Source organism: Ovis canadensis, chromosome 1 (assembly GCF_042477335.2).
Source record: "Ovis canadensis isolate MfBH-ARS-UI-01 breed Bighorn chromosome 1, ARS-UI_OviCan_v2, whole genome shotgun sequence".
In the NCBI taxonomy this organism is placed as follows: Eukaryota; Metazoa; Chordata; class Mammalia; order Artiodactyla; family Bovidae; genus Ovis; species Ovis canadensis.
This window is the reverse complement of record NC_091245.1, coordinates 169,135,279-169,153,139: the sequence shown is the minus strand read 5'-3', so window position 1 is coordinate 169,153,139 and position 17,861 is coordinate 169,135,279. Positions and strand designations below refer to the sequence as shown.

The 17,861-nt window shown below is 35.1% G+C and overlaps 1 protein-coding gene across 17 annotated transcripts in view; it reads left to right on the top strand.

Annotated features, from left to right (window-relative positions):
• SENP7 (SUMO specific peptidase 7) overlaps positions 1–17,861 on the top strand; it is a 163,362-nt gene that overhangs the window by 54,990 nt on the left and 90,511 nt on the right. For all 17 annotated transcript variants that reach the window (XM_069552042.1, XM_069551968.1, XM_069551958.1 and 14 more), the window contains one exon: positions 5,374–5,471. In XM_069552042.1, coding sequence (XP_069408143.1) covers positions 5,374–5,471 — 98 coding nt within the window. The remainder of the gene's footprint in view (positions 1–5,373; positions 5,472–17,861) is intronic.

Sequence of the window (17,861 nt, the reverse complement as noted above, 5' to 3'; positions counted from 1 at the left end):
AGTATATACCTAACTGCCAAACTGATTTCCAGAATACCATTTTACATTTCCACCAGTAATGTGTGGCACCTTCTGGTACCAGCACTTGCTACCATCAGTTTACTTATTTTTTTTTAATTAGCAGAGTTTATTTTTTAGAGTAGTCTTAGGTTTACGAAGGGATAGTACAAACAGTACTTGTGTACTTATACTACTCTCCCCTACCCTCACACATAGTTTCCTTATCATTAACATCTTGCATTAATGTGGTACATTTGGTGAGCCAAATATGATATAAGTTTTGATATGAGATATAATTACTATGTAATATTGTGTTAGTTTTAGGTATATAACATAATTTGAGAAGGAAATAGCAACCCACCCCAGTATTCTTACCTAGAGAATTCCATGGACAGAGGAGTCTGGCAGTTTACAGTCATAGAGTCACAAAAAGTCAGACATGAGACTGATCAAGTATCCACACATATAACATAATACTTTTTAATTTTAAACTATTTTTCAATTTTAATTAAAAAATTTAAAAAATTTTTTTCATATACTTTATTTTAAGAAAAAATCTTGAAGAAAAGTTTGCTGTATGGCTTTCACAGCTGGTGAATTTAACTACATTTCTTCTTTCTTAGTTTATTTTTAATTGGAGGATAATTACTTTACAACATTGTGTTGGTTTCTGCCATACAACATCATGGATCAGCCATAAGTATATATGTCCCTTCCCTCTTGAACCTCCCTTCCACACTCAAGCCCATCCTACCCCTCTTGGTTGTTATAGAGTACTGGGTTGAGCTCTCTGTGTTATGCAGCTTCTTCCCTCCAGCTTTCTGTTTTACGTATGGTAATGTATATCTTTCAATGCTATTCTCTCAGTTCGACCACCCTCTCCTCACCCCTTTGTTTCTGGAAGTCCGTTTTCTATGTCTTCATCTCTATTCCTGCCTTGCAGGTAGGTTCATCAGTACCATTTTTCTCGATTCCTTACATATGTTAATATACGTACTTATTTTTCTGACTTATTTCATTCTGTATAACAGGCTCTAGATTCATTCATCTCAGTTCGACCGACTCAAATTTTGTTCCTTTTTATAGCTGAGTAATACTTCATTGTATGTATATACCACAGCTTCTGATTTATTTGTCTTTGGGATCAAGCCATTCTATCCAAGGGCTTTAGGATAGTGTCAAAAATCTAGGAAGGGGCTTCCCTGATGGTCTTGTGGTTAAGAATCCGCCTTGCAATGCAGGGAACACCAGTTCAATCCCTGGTCCAGGGAGATCCCGCATGGCTCAAGGCAGCTAAACCCATGCACCACAATTACTAAGCTCACGTGCAGCAGTTACTAAAGGCCACTCACCTAAAGCCCAAGCTCCGCAAGAGGACCCACCACAATGAAAAGCCCGTGTACTGCACCTAGAGAGTGCACCCAGTCTCTGCAAGTAGAGAAAGCCTGCATGCAGTAATGAGGACCCAGCACAGCTGGAAAAAAAAAAAAACCTAGGAGGACAATGAGATCTGACATTCTTTTCCTGGCTGGAATCTCCCCAGCTTCGCTGTCACGGAAAGCCATAATAATTGATACATATTTAAATTGCAAAATTATTGCCATAGTAAATTTAGTTAACATTCATCACCATACGTATTAATAGTTACAATCTTTTTTTCCCCATGATGATACTTTTAAGATCTACTCTCTTCAGTTCAGTTCAGTCACTCAGTCTTGTCCAACTCTTTGCTACCCCCATGGACTGCAGCACACCAGGCTTCCCTGTCCATCACCAACTCCCAGAGCTTACTCAGACTCATGTCCATTGAGTTGGTGATGCCATCCGACCATCTCATTACTCTTTTAGCAACTTTCAAATATACAGTACAGTTTTGTTCACTAAGTCAACATGCTGTACATTATATCCCCAGGACTTACTTATAACTGGAAATTTGTACTTTTTGACCATCTTCACCCATTTCCCCCAACTGTCAACCTCTGTCTCTGGCAACCACAAATCTGTTCTCTGTACTGATGAGTTAAAAAAAATTCTGCATCTAAGTGAGATCATATGGTATTTATTTTTTCTCTGACTTATTTCACTTAATATAATGCCCTGAAAGTACACCCATGATATTGCAAATGGCAAGATTTCCTTCTTTTTTATGGTTAAATAATATTCCATGTGTGTGTGTGTGTTTGTGTGTATAACATGTTTTGTTTATCCATTCATCCATTGATGGACACTTAGATTGTTTACACCTCTTGGCTATCGTAAATAATTATGCAGTGAACAAGGGTTGTTGATAATTCTTTTCAGTTAGTGATTTGTTTCCTATAGATAAATACTCAGAAGTTGAAGTGGAATTGCTAGATCATATGGTGATTTTTATAATTTGTTTTGAGGAACCTCTGTACTGTTTTCCGTAGCGTCTCTGCCAATTTACATTCCTATAAGCAGTATACAGGAGTTTCCTTTTCTGCTTATCCTTGCCAGCTCTTCATGTCTTTTTTTGATAAGAGCCATTCTACCAGGTGTGAGGTGATGGCTCACTGTGGTTTTGATTTGCATTTCCTTGATGTTTAGTGATATTAAGCACCTTTTCACATACCTGTTGGCCATATGTATATCTCTTTTGGGAAAATGTTAAAATCCTCTGCTCATTGTAAAATTAGATGTTTTTGCTGTAGAATTGTATGAATTCTTTGTATATTTTAGATATTAACCTCTTATCAGATATGTGTTTCACAGGTAATTTTTCCAGTTCTATAGACTGCTTTTTCATGTTGTTGATGGTTTTCTTTCCTGTGCAGACATTTTTTTAGTTTGGTGTAGTGTGTTTTCTATTTCTATGTACAAGCTATTTTCTGTCTTTATGTACTCTAGATACTTTGTATAACTAGAATCATAGAGTGTTTGTCTTTTTGTTACTGGCTTTTTTCACTTAGCCTAATGTCATCGTTTTGGGAAAAACCCTCTTCCTCCTGTGTTTCTCCTTTATTCTCAGACTATTATCATTTTCACAACACTTCTCCCACCACATGTATGTGGGCTTTCCCCCCACCAAACAGTCCTCTGGGACACGAGCTGGGTGTCCTGCAGTTTATCTCAATTCTGCCTGGTGTGCTGCGATTCATGGGGTCGCAAAGAGTCGGACACGACTGAGCGACTGAACTGAACTGAACTGAACCGACACTACCTGGAGATAGTTTTAGATCCCACAGGGTTATGGGCTCAGTCCCAAGACTGCATCCACTCCACTTCAGATGCCAGTCACAAGTCCAGGTTGTCATCTGTGCTTCTGACCAGTTGGATATAAATCTGAGGTTCCCATGATTTCCTCCTCAGGTTGAATTAATTTATGCTAGAACAGTTAACAGAACTCAGGGAAACACTTATGTACATTTACCAGCTTATTAAAGGACATAATAAATAATACAGATGAGCAGCCAAATGTAGAGATGCATAGGGCAAGGTCTGGTGGGTCCCGATTTGCAGGAATTTCTTCTCTGTGGAGGTGGGATTGTCGCCTTCCTGGTATGTGGATGGGTTTCACCAGCCTGAAAGCTCTTCAAACCTCGTACTTTTGGGATTGTGATGGAGACTTCCTCCCATAGGCATGACCGATAATTAACTCTGTTTCCAGCTTCTCTTCTCTCCATGGAATGGGAGGCAGAGATGAGAATTCTAAGCTCATAATACTGACTTGGTCTTTCTAGTGACTAGAAGCTCACCTAGAGTCACTTTATTAGTACAAAAGATACTCCTGTCACCCAGGAAATTAACCAGGGTTTTAGAAGCCTTGTGACAGGAATTGGGGTTAAAAACCAATATTATAGCGAAAGATGCTCTTATTACCAAGGAAATTACAAGGATTTTAGGAGTTCTGTGTCAGGAACTGTGGGCAGAGACCAATATGAGTATTTTTTATTATCTCACAGTCAGAGTTCATCCATGTTGTAATGTATATCAGAATTTCCTTTTTTTTTTTTTGTAAGGGTAAGTAATATTTCCTTACGTATATGCCACATTTTGTTATTGTTGATATTATTATTGATGGGACACTTGAGTTTTTCCACCTTGTAGCTGTGGTGAACAGTGCTGCTTTGAACGTGGATGTATAGATACCTCTTTGAGGAAGACAGTATTTTTTAAAATTGAACTGTAGTTGATTTACATTGTGTTAGTTTCAAGTGGACAGCAAAGTGATTCAGTTGTACATATGTATACATATTCTTTTTGATATTCTTTTCCATTATGGCTTGTTACAGGATATGAGTATATTCCCTGTGCTATACAGTAGGACTTTGTTGTTTATTTTATATGTAGTAGTTTGTACTGCTGATCCAAAACTCCTCGTTTTTCCCTCCTCTGCCCCCTTTCTCCTTTAGTAATCATAAGTGTTTTCTATGTCCCTGAGTCTGTTTCTGTTCCATAAATAATTTGTGTCATATTTTAGATTCCACATGTAAGTGATATCACAAAGTATTTGTCTTTCTCTTTCTGCCTTATTTCACCTAGTATGATAATCACTGGATCCATCCATATTGCTGCAGATGCTATTATTTCATTTTTTATGGCCAAATAATATTCCATTGTGTGTGTGTGTGTGTGTGTGTGTGTGTGTGTGTGTGTGTATAAGAATCTTCCTACCAATGCAGGAGACGCAAGAGATGCAGTTTCCATCCTTGGGTTGCGAAAGTCCCATGGGAAGAAATGGCAACCTACTCCAGTAGTCTTGCCTGGGAAATCCCATGGACAGATGAGCCTGGTGGGCTATAGTCCATGGAGTTGCAAATAGTTGGACATGACTGAGCACACACAAACAACTCTTACCACATAAGGAAACTAATGTAAAGAGAAGATAAATAATTTTTTTGTCTAGACTCATACTGTTGCATATTAACTAAATTAGTTTTAACTGTTGTTTCTAGTTAGATTAAATTTAAACAGTGTTAATAAGATATTTGACTCTTTCATAAAGTTTCTCCATGTAATAGTTCATAGGGAATTATTTGTAATCCCTTCCAGTTTTTTATAAATGCAGTTACTTCAGAATTGCAGATTCTATTTAATTGACAGATAATTATTTTTATATTTCCTTAAACACATTCAACGTCTTTTGGTTACGTAAGCTTTTGAATTTTAAAATGTCGATTTCCTGACTAAAGTTACCTTTATATTTTTAAATGTCTTTCTTCTATTATTTAGTGGGTTTTTGTTTCTCCACCAGCTAAAGATGCCAGGTTTTTTTGTAGATTGCATTTTTACCCCTCTGTGAACCATTGTGAGTTTGGCTGTTTAATTTTTAAATAAAAAGAAAATTTATGTGTCTTTCAATTGTTGTATTCTCTATTATTGAAATTCCAAATTCCATTTTTTTTTTCTTAGTTGAAAAGGAGCCTAAGAAATAAGGTCCTCTCTCTAGACCATAAAAGTAAAAAAGGTGTACGTGGTCATCCTGTCACTTCTAAGATATCACCAGAAAGGTAAGATACATGTATGTGTGTGACACAGGATGGTCTTATGCTGTGTAAATGTGACCATGAATGATTCATTTAACCTTTTTGGGTCTCAGTTACCACAGCTTCTAAAATACAGTGATTGACTTCAGTGGCCTTTATGGTTGCATGTAAGCTCTGACCTTCTGTGATTCTCAGTCATCTTAACTTCTTGTTTGTGTGTTTGGAACATCTTGCAAGATTTATCTAATAAAGAAAGGGTTATATATAAACTCATTAACATGCTGGGTTCATCACTTGTGGTCTGTAGTGAAAAAAATGCCCCAGTTAGCAACTGCAGTCCTATAGTCATAGTATTAATGAGTAATTGATATGCTGAAATTAAATAGTTGTGGGATTCAAATTACAATTTTTACTAGAAGGAATTCAGAGCTAAATTTTTAGTATTGGACAATAGTAAATGCTTAAAAATTGTTATTTTGCAAAAGGCTATATTTTTTAAGAACAGTAAATGAATAAAAAATGACAGTAACAAAGTAAAAATTAAAATTTTGGAGAGTTGGCACAAGTTAGACGACTAATTGGAATTCTTGAACTTAAATCAGAGCTCTTTGTAAGCTATTTAGTCTGAATTTGCACCTTTCAAGTGAACTGTACTTAGTAAATTAATATATCAGGGACTCTCTATCCTTACCAATACTTGCTTTCTCTCCCTTCTTCCCTTCTTTCCTTCCTTTTTTTCCATAGTTGTCCTAGTGGATATGAAATGATGTTTCATTGTGGTCTTAATAAATGTTTCCTAATGACACTGAGTGTCTTTTTACGTGCCTGTTGGTCATTTGTATATCTTCTTTGGAGAAATGTTTGTTTAGATCCTTTTCCTGTTTAAAAATTGTGTTATCTTTTTATTGTTGAGTTTAAGAGGTGTTTTTTTTTTTTAATGTTCTGGGAGACAAGTGCTTATCAGGTATATGGCTGGCAAGTATTTTCTTTCACTCAGCTTTTCAATTTATTGATGGTGTCCTTTGAAACACAAGTTTTTTTCACTTTGATGAAATCCCATTTATCTATTTTTCTTGTGTTGCTGTGCTTTTGTTGTCATATCTAAGAAACTGTTGCTTAATCTGAGGTCATGGTGATTTACTCTTGGGTTTTCTTCTAAGAATTTTTATAGTTCTAACTCTTAGATTTAGGTCTTTTATCAATTTTGACTTAATTTTAGGTATGGCATGAGATAGGCATCCAAATTTATATCTTTGTTTGTGAATATGCTGTTTTCCCAGCGACAGTTGTTGAAGAGGTACCAATTTTTCTTGCTACCTTTGTTGAAAATCAGTTAACGTTAATATACAGGTTTATTTCTGGATTTGAAATTCTAGTCCATTGATCTATATGTCTGTTTACCTCAGTACCACTGTGTACTGCACACTGTATTGTAATTTGTGGTAAGTTTTGAAATTGGAAAATGTGAGTCTTCCAACTTTATAGTAGTTTCAAGTTTTAAAAAAATTTAAAAAAAAACAACTTTTTTTGGCTTTACCACCTGGCATGTGGGATCTTAGTTCCCTGACCAGGGATCAAACCTATGCTCCCTGCAGAGGAAGTATGAAGACTTAACCACTGCCAGTGAAGTCCCTTTTCAAGATTGTTTTGGTTGTTCTGGGCTTTTTGCATTTTCAGCTGAATTTTATTTTTTAAAAATATTTATTTATTTTATTTTGGGGCTGTGATGGGTCTTTGTTGCTGTATGTGGGCTATCTCTAGTTGTGGAAGGTGGAACTACTCTTCACTGCTGTGCATGGATTTCTCATCGCAGTGGCTTCTCTTGTTGTAGAGCATAGGCTCTAGACACATGGGCTCAGTAGCTGCAGCTTGTGGGCTCTAGAGCCCTGGCTCAGAAGTTCTGATGCATGGGCTTAGCTGCTCCTCGGCATGTGGGATCTTCCCAGACCAGGGATCAAACCAACGTCCTTTGCATTGCAAGACGGATTCTTAACCACTGGACCACCAGGGGAGGAGCTGAGGAGCTGAATTTTACAATCAGGTTGTCATTTTTAGCAAAACAGCCAAAAGGATTTTGATGGAGGACAGTTAAAAATCTGCAGACCAACTTGGAGAGTATTGCCATCTTAACAAATTAAGTCTTGTGGTCCATGAATATATTTTTCTATTTATTTAGGTCTTATTCAATTTCTTTCAACAATATTTTATAACTTTCAGTGTGTCTTGGACATTTATTGTTGAACTTATTCCCAAGTATTTTCTTCTTTTGATGCTCTTGTGAATGGAAATGTTTTCTTAAATTTATTTTCAGATGTTTCATTACTAGTGTGTAGAAATCCCATTGATTTATATATTTTAGCCCTGATTTATATACTGTGACGCTGTTTGTCTTATTAGTTCTAGAAGTTTTTAGTAGATTGCTTGGGATATATATACAAGATCATGTCACTTGCAGATAAATATGACTTTACTTCTTCCTTTTCAACTGTAGGCCTTTAATTTTTTTCCCCCTTGCCTGATTGTCCTAGTTAGACAATATAACATATAATGGAAGAGTCAGACACTACTGAGCAACTGAACTGAATGGAAGTGGTGAGAGTAGAAATCTTTGCTTTGTTCTCAGTGTCAGAGGGAAATCGTTTAGTATTTCACCATTAAGTATGATGTTAGCTATAGGTTTTTTATAGATTTCCTGCTATGGTTTAAATGTCTGTATATTCCAGCAATCCATATGTTGATATCCTAATACCCAATGTGATGATATTTGGAGGTAGGACCTTTGAGGGAGTGCTTCAGATATGAAGGTAGAGCCCTCATGAATGGGATTAGTGCTCTTTTTATAAAACAGACTGCTCAGAGTTTCCTGGTGCCCTCTACCACATGAGGACACTTTGAGGAGTCTGCAGTCTACAGCCCAGAGGAGGGCTTTCACCCAGAACCTGACCGTGTGGGCTGGCACCCTGATCTTGGACTTCCCAGGCTCCAGAACTGTGAGAAATAAACGTTTGCTGTTTGTAAGCTGCTGAGTCTGTGATGTTTTGTTGTAGATTAAATAGACTCAGACATGCCCTTTTTTGTGTTGAGGAAGTTCCTTTGTGTTCTTAACTGGTTAGAGGCTTTTTGTGATGAATGTGTGTTGATTTTGTCAAATGTTTTTTCTGCATTTATATCATATAATTTGTATCCTTTATTAATATAACATATTACATAAATTGATGTTTAGATCTTAAACCAACTTTCTATTCCTGGGATAAATCCCGCTATGTCTTGATTTATGATCCCATTTATTTGTTACTGGTTTCAGTTTGCTAGGATTTTTATTGAGGATATCTATGTTTGTATTCAGAAGGGAAAATAATCTGCTATTTTCTAATGTTGTCTATGTCTGGCTTTGGAATGAGGCTAATAATGGCCTTGTAGGATGAGCTGAAAAGTATTCTGTCTTTGGTTTCCAGAAGGGTTTCTGAAGGATTGTGATTAATTCTTGTTTACGTGTTTGATAAAATTCACCAGTGAAGCCATCTGGTTATTGGTGGTGAATGTGCTTGCATGCATATGTATGTGTATCTGTGAATCTTTCAAATTACACAGATTCAGAGTTTTGCTCGTTATAAGTCTTTTGAAATTTTCTACTTTTTAAAAATGAGTCAGTTTTGCCAGCTTCTGTTTTTCTAGGAATTTGTGTATTTTAAGTTATCTAATTTGTTGTCATACATTTGTTCATAGTATTCTAACACTGTTTAAAATTTCTGTAATATTGCTGGTAATGACTGTTCTTTCATTCCTGATTTTAATAATTTGAGTGTTGTTGTTTTTTTTTGTTCAGTCTACCTGGATAATTGTAGATTTTCTTGATCTTTTCAAAGTACCAAGTTTTGGTCTTAGTCAGTTTTCTCTGCAGGTTTTCTATATTTAATTTCATTTATTTCCACTATAATCTTATTTTCTTCTTGATTTGGACATAGTTTGTGCTTTTTTTTATAATTTCTTAAGATATATAGTTAGGTTATTGACTTGAGATCTGGTATCTGTCTTTTCTAATATAGGTGTTTAGTTTTAAATTTTATTCTGAGCACTATTAGGTGTACTTCATAAATTTTGGTGTATTGTGATTTTCTTTTATTAAGCAAAAGTATTTTCTAGTTTCTAGTATGATTAATTCACTTGATTTGAAAATGTGTATTGTTTAATTTCTATGTATTTTTACATTTCAAAGATATTCTTTTATTCATATAATTGGCATATAACATTATATTAGTTTCAGGTACACAACATAATGATTCTACACTTGTATATATTGTGAGGTGATCACCACAATAAGTATAGTTAACATCTATCACTCACAGTCACAATTTTTTTGTGATGACAACTTTTAAGTTTTATTTTTTAGCAGCTTCCAAACATACATTATCATATTATTAACCATAGTCACAATGCTGTACATTACATTCTGATGACTTATCTGTTGTTAATGGTTAATTGAATTCCATTGTGATCTGAGAATGTTTTATATGATTTCACTTCCTGTAAATCTGCTGAGGTTTGTTTGTGGCCTGGCATATGGTCTTTCTTGGAGAATGTTCCATGTGTTTGAGAAGAACGTGCATTTTGTTTCTATTTATTGGAGTGCCTCTAGATGTCTTTTAGATTGAGTTGGTTGATAGTGTTATTCAAGCCTCTGTGATTTTTTTTTGTCTCATTGTTCTATCAAGACTGGGGTTTTAAATGTTGCACTATTATTGTTGAATTGTTAATTTCTCCTTTCTGTTAGTTTTTGCTTTATGAGTTTGTCATCTTATTATTATATATATGTATTTTATAGTCGGGCTTCCCAGGTGGCGCTAATGATAAAGAACCCACCTGCAAATGCAGGAGACAGGAGACATAGGTTTGATCCCTGGGTTAAGAACATCCCCTGGAGGAGGGCATGGCAACCCACTCCAGTTTTCTTGCCTGGAGAATCCCTGTGAACATAGAAGCCTGGTGGGCTGCAGTCCTTAGGGTTGCAGAGTCGGACACCACGGAAGCCACTGAGCACGCATGCATGTTTATAGTCAGTATATCCCACTGATGAATTAACCCTTTTGTCAATGAATTATTCCTCATTGTTTCTACACACATTTGATGTTATTTTTTTCTTTAAAGTTTATTTTGTCTAATACTGGTATAGCCACTCTACCTGTCTTAAGGTTGCTGTTTGCATGGTATACTTTTTCCGTCATGTTACTTTGAACCTACTTATTTCTTTGAGTCCAAAGTGTGTCTCTGTTCTAGGCATACAGTTGAATCTTATCTTAGTCTTTTTGGACTACCATAACAAAATACTATAAGAGTAGGTGGCTTATAAACAAAAACGTTTATTTCTCATGATTCTGGAGCCTGAGAAGCCCAGAATCATAGTACTTCCACATTCAGTATCTGCTGAAGACTTCCTGGTTCATGAATGGGGATCTTTTTGCTATGTCCTCAGAGTGGAAGGAGCCTTCTCTTGAACTTTTTTTTTATAAGCACTAATCCCTTAGATGAGGGCTTTACCCTCATGACCCTCCCAAAGTCCCCACCTCCTAATACCATCACTTTTGGGGGTTAGAATTTCAAAATATGAATTTTGAGGGGAAACATACATTCAGAGTGGTTCCTAGGTGGTGCTGTTGGTAAAGAACCAGCCTGCCAATGCAGGAGACATTAAGAGACTTGGGTTTGATCCCTGGGGCGGGAAAGTCCCAGGGAGAAGGGCATGACAACCCACTCCAGTATTCTGGCCTGGAGAATCCCATGGACAAAGGAGCCTGGTGGGCTACAGTCCATAAGGTTGCACAGAGTTGGACACAACTGAAGCGACTTAGCACACATACATTCAGAACATAGAAGATCTTATTTTTTATTTTATCATAAGCTGCTCTCACAATCTCTACCTTTGATTAGGTTATTTAATCCATTTACATTTCATGTGAGTCAAGGTGTCAGCAAGGCTATGCTTCCTTTGAAGGTAGTAGGGAATCATCTGTTCCACGTCTCTCTCTTTTCTTCAGGCATTCAGTCCTCCATATTTACACATTTTCCCTGTATGTCTTCATATTGTCTTCCTTTTGTGTATGTCTGTTTCTGCCATTTTTATAAGGACACTACTCATAAGATACAGGCATACTCTGTTTTACTGTTTTTCACTTTATTGGCACTTTGCAGATACTGCATTTTTTACAAATTGACTTTATAGTAATTGTGTCCCTCTTACTGTCTCAATGGGACTTCTCCTTTGTCTTTGGATATGGGTTATCTTTTTTGGTGGGTTCCAGTGTCTTCTTGTTGATGGTTGTTCAGCAGTTGTGATTTTGATGCTCTCGTAAGAAATGGTGAGAGTGCGTCTTCTACCCTGCCATCTTGAACTGATCTCTGTTTTTCACAAAACTGAATGTTGCAGGCAGCCCTGCATTGAGCAGATCTATCGGCACCATTTTTCAAAAAAACATTTACTCACTTTGTGTCTCTGTGTCACATTTTGGTAATTCTTACACTATTTCAGAACCTTTTCACTATTATTATATTTGTTACGGTAATCTGTGATCAGTAATTTTAAAAATTGAAGTATAATTGACTTATACTGAATTAATTTTGTGTGTATAGCCAAGTGATTCAGTTGTATATTTTTTCAGATTATATTTTATTGTAGGTTATTAGAAGACATTGAACATAATTCTCTGTGCTATACAATAAATCCTTGTTGTTTATCTGTTTTATGTATGGTAGTTTGTATTTATTAATCTCATAATCCTTATTTGTCCCTCTTTCCCTTCTCCTGTTTGGTGACCATAAATTTGTTTTCTGTTTCTGTGAGTCTTTTCTATTTTGTGTATGGGTTCATTTGTATCATTTTTTACATTCACATAGTACTTGTTATTCTCAGTCTGAATTATATCACTAAGTACAGTATTTTCTACATCAATCCATGTCTTTGCAGATGGATCTTTCTTCTTTAGGACTGAGTAATATTCTATTGTATATTTGTACCACATTTTCTTTATCTGTTCCTCTGTCAGTGGACATGTAAGTTGCCTCTGTATCTTGGCTATTGTTAAATAGTTCTTTAGTGAACATTGGGATGCGTGTATCTTTTCAAATTATGATTTTTTTTTGGATATATGTTCAGGAGTGGCAGTGGTATATCATATGACAGTTCTGTTTTTGTTTTTGTTTTAATGAATCTTCATACTGTCCTTTGTAGTGGTTGTACCGGTTTATGTTCCAACCAAAAGTTTAGGAGAGTTTCCTTTTCTCTACACACTCTCCAGCATTTATTGTTTGTAAATTTTTTGATGATAGCCATTTTGACCAGTGTGAGATGATACCTCATTGTATCTTTGATTTGCATTTCTGTAATAATTAGTGATGTTGAACATCTTTTCATATGCTCCTTAGCCATCTGTATGTATTGTTTGGATAAATGTCTAATTTGGTCTTATATTCAGTTTTTGATTGGGTTGACTTTTTTTTAATATATATAGCTGCATGAGCTGTTTGTATATTTTGGAGATTAATCCCTTGTCTGTCTCATCACTTGCAAATATTTTCTCCCATTCTGTGGATTGTCTTTTCATTCTGTTTATGATTTCCTTTGCTATGCAAAAGCTTTTAAATTTAATTTGGTCCTATTTGTTTATTTTTATTTTTATTTCAATTACTCTAGAAGGTGAATCCAAAAAGATATCGCTGTGATTTATGTCAAAGAGTGTTTTGCCTGTGTTTTCCTCTAAGAATTTTATAGTGTCCAATCTTACATTTAGAGCTTTAGTCCATTTTGAGTTTCTTTTTGTATATGGTGTTAGAGAATGTTCTAATTTTATACTTTACATATAACCATCCAGTTTTCCCAGCACCACTTACTGAAGAGACTGTCTTTCTCCATTGTGTATTTATTGCCTCCTTTGTCATGGACTAATTGACTGTAGGTGTGTGGATTTATTTCTTGGCTTTCTATTCTATTCCATTAATCTGTGTTTCTGTTTTTGTGCCAATATCATACTGTTCTAATTACTGTAGCTTTGTGGTATAGTCTGAAGTCAGGGAGCCTGATTCCTCTAGCTCTGTTTTCCTTTCTCAAGATTGCCTTGCCTATTTGGGGTCTTTTGTGTTTCTATACAAATATAAAATATTTTTGTTCTAGTTCTGTGACAAATGAATACTACAATGAATAAAACTGCTGTGTGCACACTCATGTACAAGTGCCTGTATGGACACATTTTTATTTCTTTTGGTAAATACCTAGGAGATGGGTTGTTGAGTCATTGAAAGTACATTTTCAACTTTGTTAAGAAACTGCCAAATGATTTCCAGAAATAATTGTGTCATTTTACATTTGCACAAGCGGTGCAGAGAGTTTTACTTCCTCAATCTTCCTGTCAGGACTTGTATGGTCAGTCTCTGTCATCATCCCTTATAATATACGTGTAGAGATATCTTTTTTTTTAAGAGCTATGTTTAAAATTTTTTTTATTTATTTGTTTGTTTTGGCTCTACTGAGTCTTGGTTGCAGCATGTGGGCTATTTATGTGGGTTCAGTAGTTGCAGCACATAGGCTTAGTTGCTGTGTGTGGGGCCTAGTTCCTTGATCAGAGACCAAACCCATGCCCCCTGCATTTGAGTGCAGAATCTTAGCCACTGGATCACTAGGGAAGTCCCATGTAGTGATATCTAAATGTGGTAATAATTGCATTTTGTTGATGAATGAGAATATTGTCAAATGTCATCATTGTTGAATATCAATAAGCATCTTTTCATGTGTTTATTGTTATTTTGTATATTTTCTAAAGTATCTGTTGAAATATTTTGCTCTCTTTCCCATTTTATGAAAAGACAAACTTTTTTTTAAAGACCAGAAAGATGAGATTAATGATACTGAGCATCTTTTCACATGCATATTGGCTATTCGTGTCTTTTCTGTGATGTGTTCATTTATTTTGTCCTTGAGGAGAAAGGACACAAGACTACCCCCCAGTGGTTCTCTGACTGGGGCCATAATTGGACAGACAAAATACAGATAAATAAGAGAAAAACAAACAGAATCTATTCAACACATGCAGTGAGCATATACATGGGAGAAATTCTATAAAGAGTAACTCAAAGAAGTAGTTACAGCTTAGGCTTATATAGTGTATTAACAAAGGACAGTAAATTTCTAGAGAAGTGATAAGACAGAGGAAAAAGGTTTGCTATTCCAAGGATGGTGAACTGTGGGATAGAACGTATATGGGGGAAACTAATAGGAGATAATGTTTGATTAATAAGGCTTGTTATGTGAATTACATTCCTCGGCTGATAAAGAGTCTCTGGTGATAAATAGTCTAAACCTGCTTTTAGGCAAGCAAGGCGTGGACAGGGAGCCTTTTTGGCATCTACTCTCAGTTGCTTTCAGTTCAAAATAATCCTTGTGCCAAAGTGGCATGTTTTGTGGTAGCATATTTTTATTTCCTGCATCCCCCTTTTTTTTGAAGGACAAGAAATAATAAAATTAAATTATGAAAAAAGAAACTAAAACACTGCCTTCATTCCAGCTGTCAGTTTCTAGAATCTAAAAATAGGACACCATGTTTTGAGGAGTGATTATTTTTTTTTCCTGAGTTTTGAATTTAGCCAAGTTATATCACTGTTATACTTATGCATTCATTGAAAAACTGCTTTTGTTGAAAAACTTAAATCGAACAAAATTTGAAAAAAAATTTTTTTTCTATTGTGGTTTTGCTGAGGTTTTTTTTTTTCATAATTACAGATTTTTACATGTATGAAAAGAACTACAGAAGAAATGTGATATAATTTTTATTTTCTGGGAGTGATAATTCTTAAACTTTGAGTACATCAATCAGTAACTATTTTCCCTTGTAAATTAAATGAATAGTAAAGTAATAATTCATAGCTTAGAAGGGGACATTTTGTAAATAGACTATTGGATGATTCTAAAAAGCTTAGGTGAGGACTTCCCTGATGGTCCATTGGCTAAGACTTTGCTTTCCCAATGCAGAGGGCCCTGGTTGGATTCCCAGTCAAGGAATTAGATCCCATTTGCTGCAACCAAGAGTTTGCATGCTGCAATGAAGATTGAAGATCCTACATGCTGCAACTAGGACCTATTGTAGACAAGTAAATAAATAATAGTAAAAAAGAAAAGCTTAGATGAGACTTCCCTGGTAGTCCAGAGGTTAAGACTCCTCGCTTCCACTGCAAGGGGCACCAGTTTGATCCCTGGTCAGGAAACTAAGATCCCTTGAGGTGTGGCCACAAAAAAAAAAAAGCTTACGCACGTACTTTAGCAGGGATGTTATATGTATCATCAATAGAATGTTGGGTTAGGTGGAGATCTTCATTTAGCTGTCCTCTACTCTTTATTTTTACTGTGAAATATAATGTATCTACCAAAAAATGAATAAAGGGTAAACCGTTTAATAAATTATTCATTATAATTTAATATGTTTTTATAAGGCAAATATATTCATATAACCACCATTCAGGTATAAAATAGAAAATTAGCCCAGAAATTCCATGTGCCTTTGTAGTTACAACTCCCTTTCCTCTTCTTTAAAACTAACCTGTCTCCTAATCTTACTTTTTTGGGATAGTATTGCCACCTAAGTGTGTCTCCCTAAATACTAAATTTAGGTTTTATTTTGTTTGGTTTGAATGTTTTTCTTTACTCCTTAAGTTTCTATTTGAATATCTGTAGAAGTAATAGGGCTAGGTGGAATTGTAAATTGATACAGCCACAGTGGAGAACAGTATGGAGATTCTTTAACAAATTAGGAATAAAACTACCATATGATCCAGCAATGCCACTACTGGGCATATACCCTGAGAAAACCACAGTTCTAAAAGACACAAACATCCCAGTGTTCATTGTGGCACTGTCTACAATAGCCAGGACATGGACACAACCTAGATGTCCCTCAACAGGTGAATGATAAAGAAGTCGTGGTATATATATACAATGGAATATTACCCAGCCATCAAAAGGAACAAATTTGAGTCAGTTGTGGCAAGGTGAATGAACCTAGAGCCTGTTATACAGAGTAAAGTAATTCAGAAAGAGAAAAACAAATATTGTATATTAATACACATATATGGAATCTTGAAAAAATAGTACTGATGAACCTGTTTACAGAGAAGAAATGGAGATGCAAATGTAGAGAATGATCTGGTTGAAACAGCAGGGGAAGGAGAAGGTAAGAAATTGAGAAAGCAGCATTGACATATATAGACCATCATGTGTAAAATAGGTAACTAGTGGGGAGCTGCTATATAACACAGGGAGCCTAGCCTGGCACTCTGTGACAACCTAAAGGGGTGAAATGAGAGGGGAGGGAGGCTCAAGAGGGAAGGGATATGTATATAGTTATGACTGATTCATGTTGATGTATGTCAGAGATCACTACAGCATTGTAAAGCAGTTATCCTCCAATAAAACATAAATAAAAATGAGAACCTAAAAAAAATGTTCTGAATCAATAATATAAGAATTGATTCCTATGTGGTCTCTAGATACTTAACTAAATAGAGTAACAAACCCTGGCTAATAGTTTGAGGTATATTTATTTGGATTATTCTTTTCGAACTAGAGTGTGTTTTATAGATGATTTTTATATTCTTAAATAAATGTTAAATGAGTTTTTAAAAAGAATCCTAGGGCATTTAAATCTAGAACTTTTTAAAATTTACCTTTAATTTTGGGGAAAAAGATTGCTGCCTTCTGCTTTAGAATATTATTAGATTACAATAAAGAAAATTTATGAACGTGAAATATGTATTTTCACAGATAACCCAATTGTCTTTTTCACTTAGAACCAATAATTAGAATGACCAGTAAAATCACCAATGGTAATTCTTTTTTTTTTTTTTAACTTTTTATTTTGTGTTGGAGTATAGCCAATTAGCAATGTTGTGGTAGTTTCAGGTGAACATTGAAGGGACTCAGCCATGCATAACATGTACCAGTCGTGATTCTTACTTGATTTGGGTGAATAGAAAAATGACATTTTCCAACATTGGAGATTTTCATATTTAACAATTTTTAAATTACCGTTGGGATATTTTTTCAAATAATTTAGCAAATTACTAATAGTCAGTTTTCTAATTAGACTGAAAAGTAGAACTTAAATATCCTTAAGATTTTACTAGTGTTTTCATTTGATCATTTAGAATTTTAAGTTATACAGTTGTAAAACCTTATAAAAGAGTAATCTTGAATGTAAAAAATAGTTTCTTTTCACTAATTAATAGATAGTTTTTGGCTAGGTAAACATGTTTACTGTTCTTTACAGAATAAATTGGTTGATATTTCTCTACATAAATAGTGTTTGCTTAACATAGAAAATAGAAATAAAGACAAATAGAAAGCAGGAAAAAACACAGCCAGCCACCCTTAAAATTTAA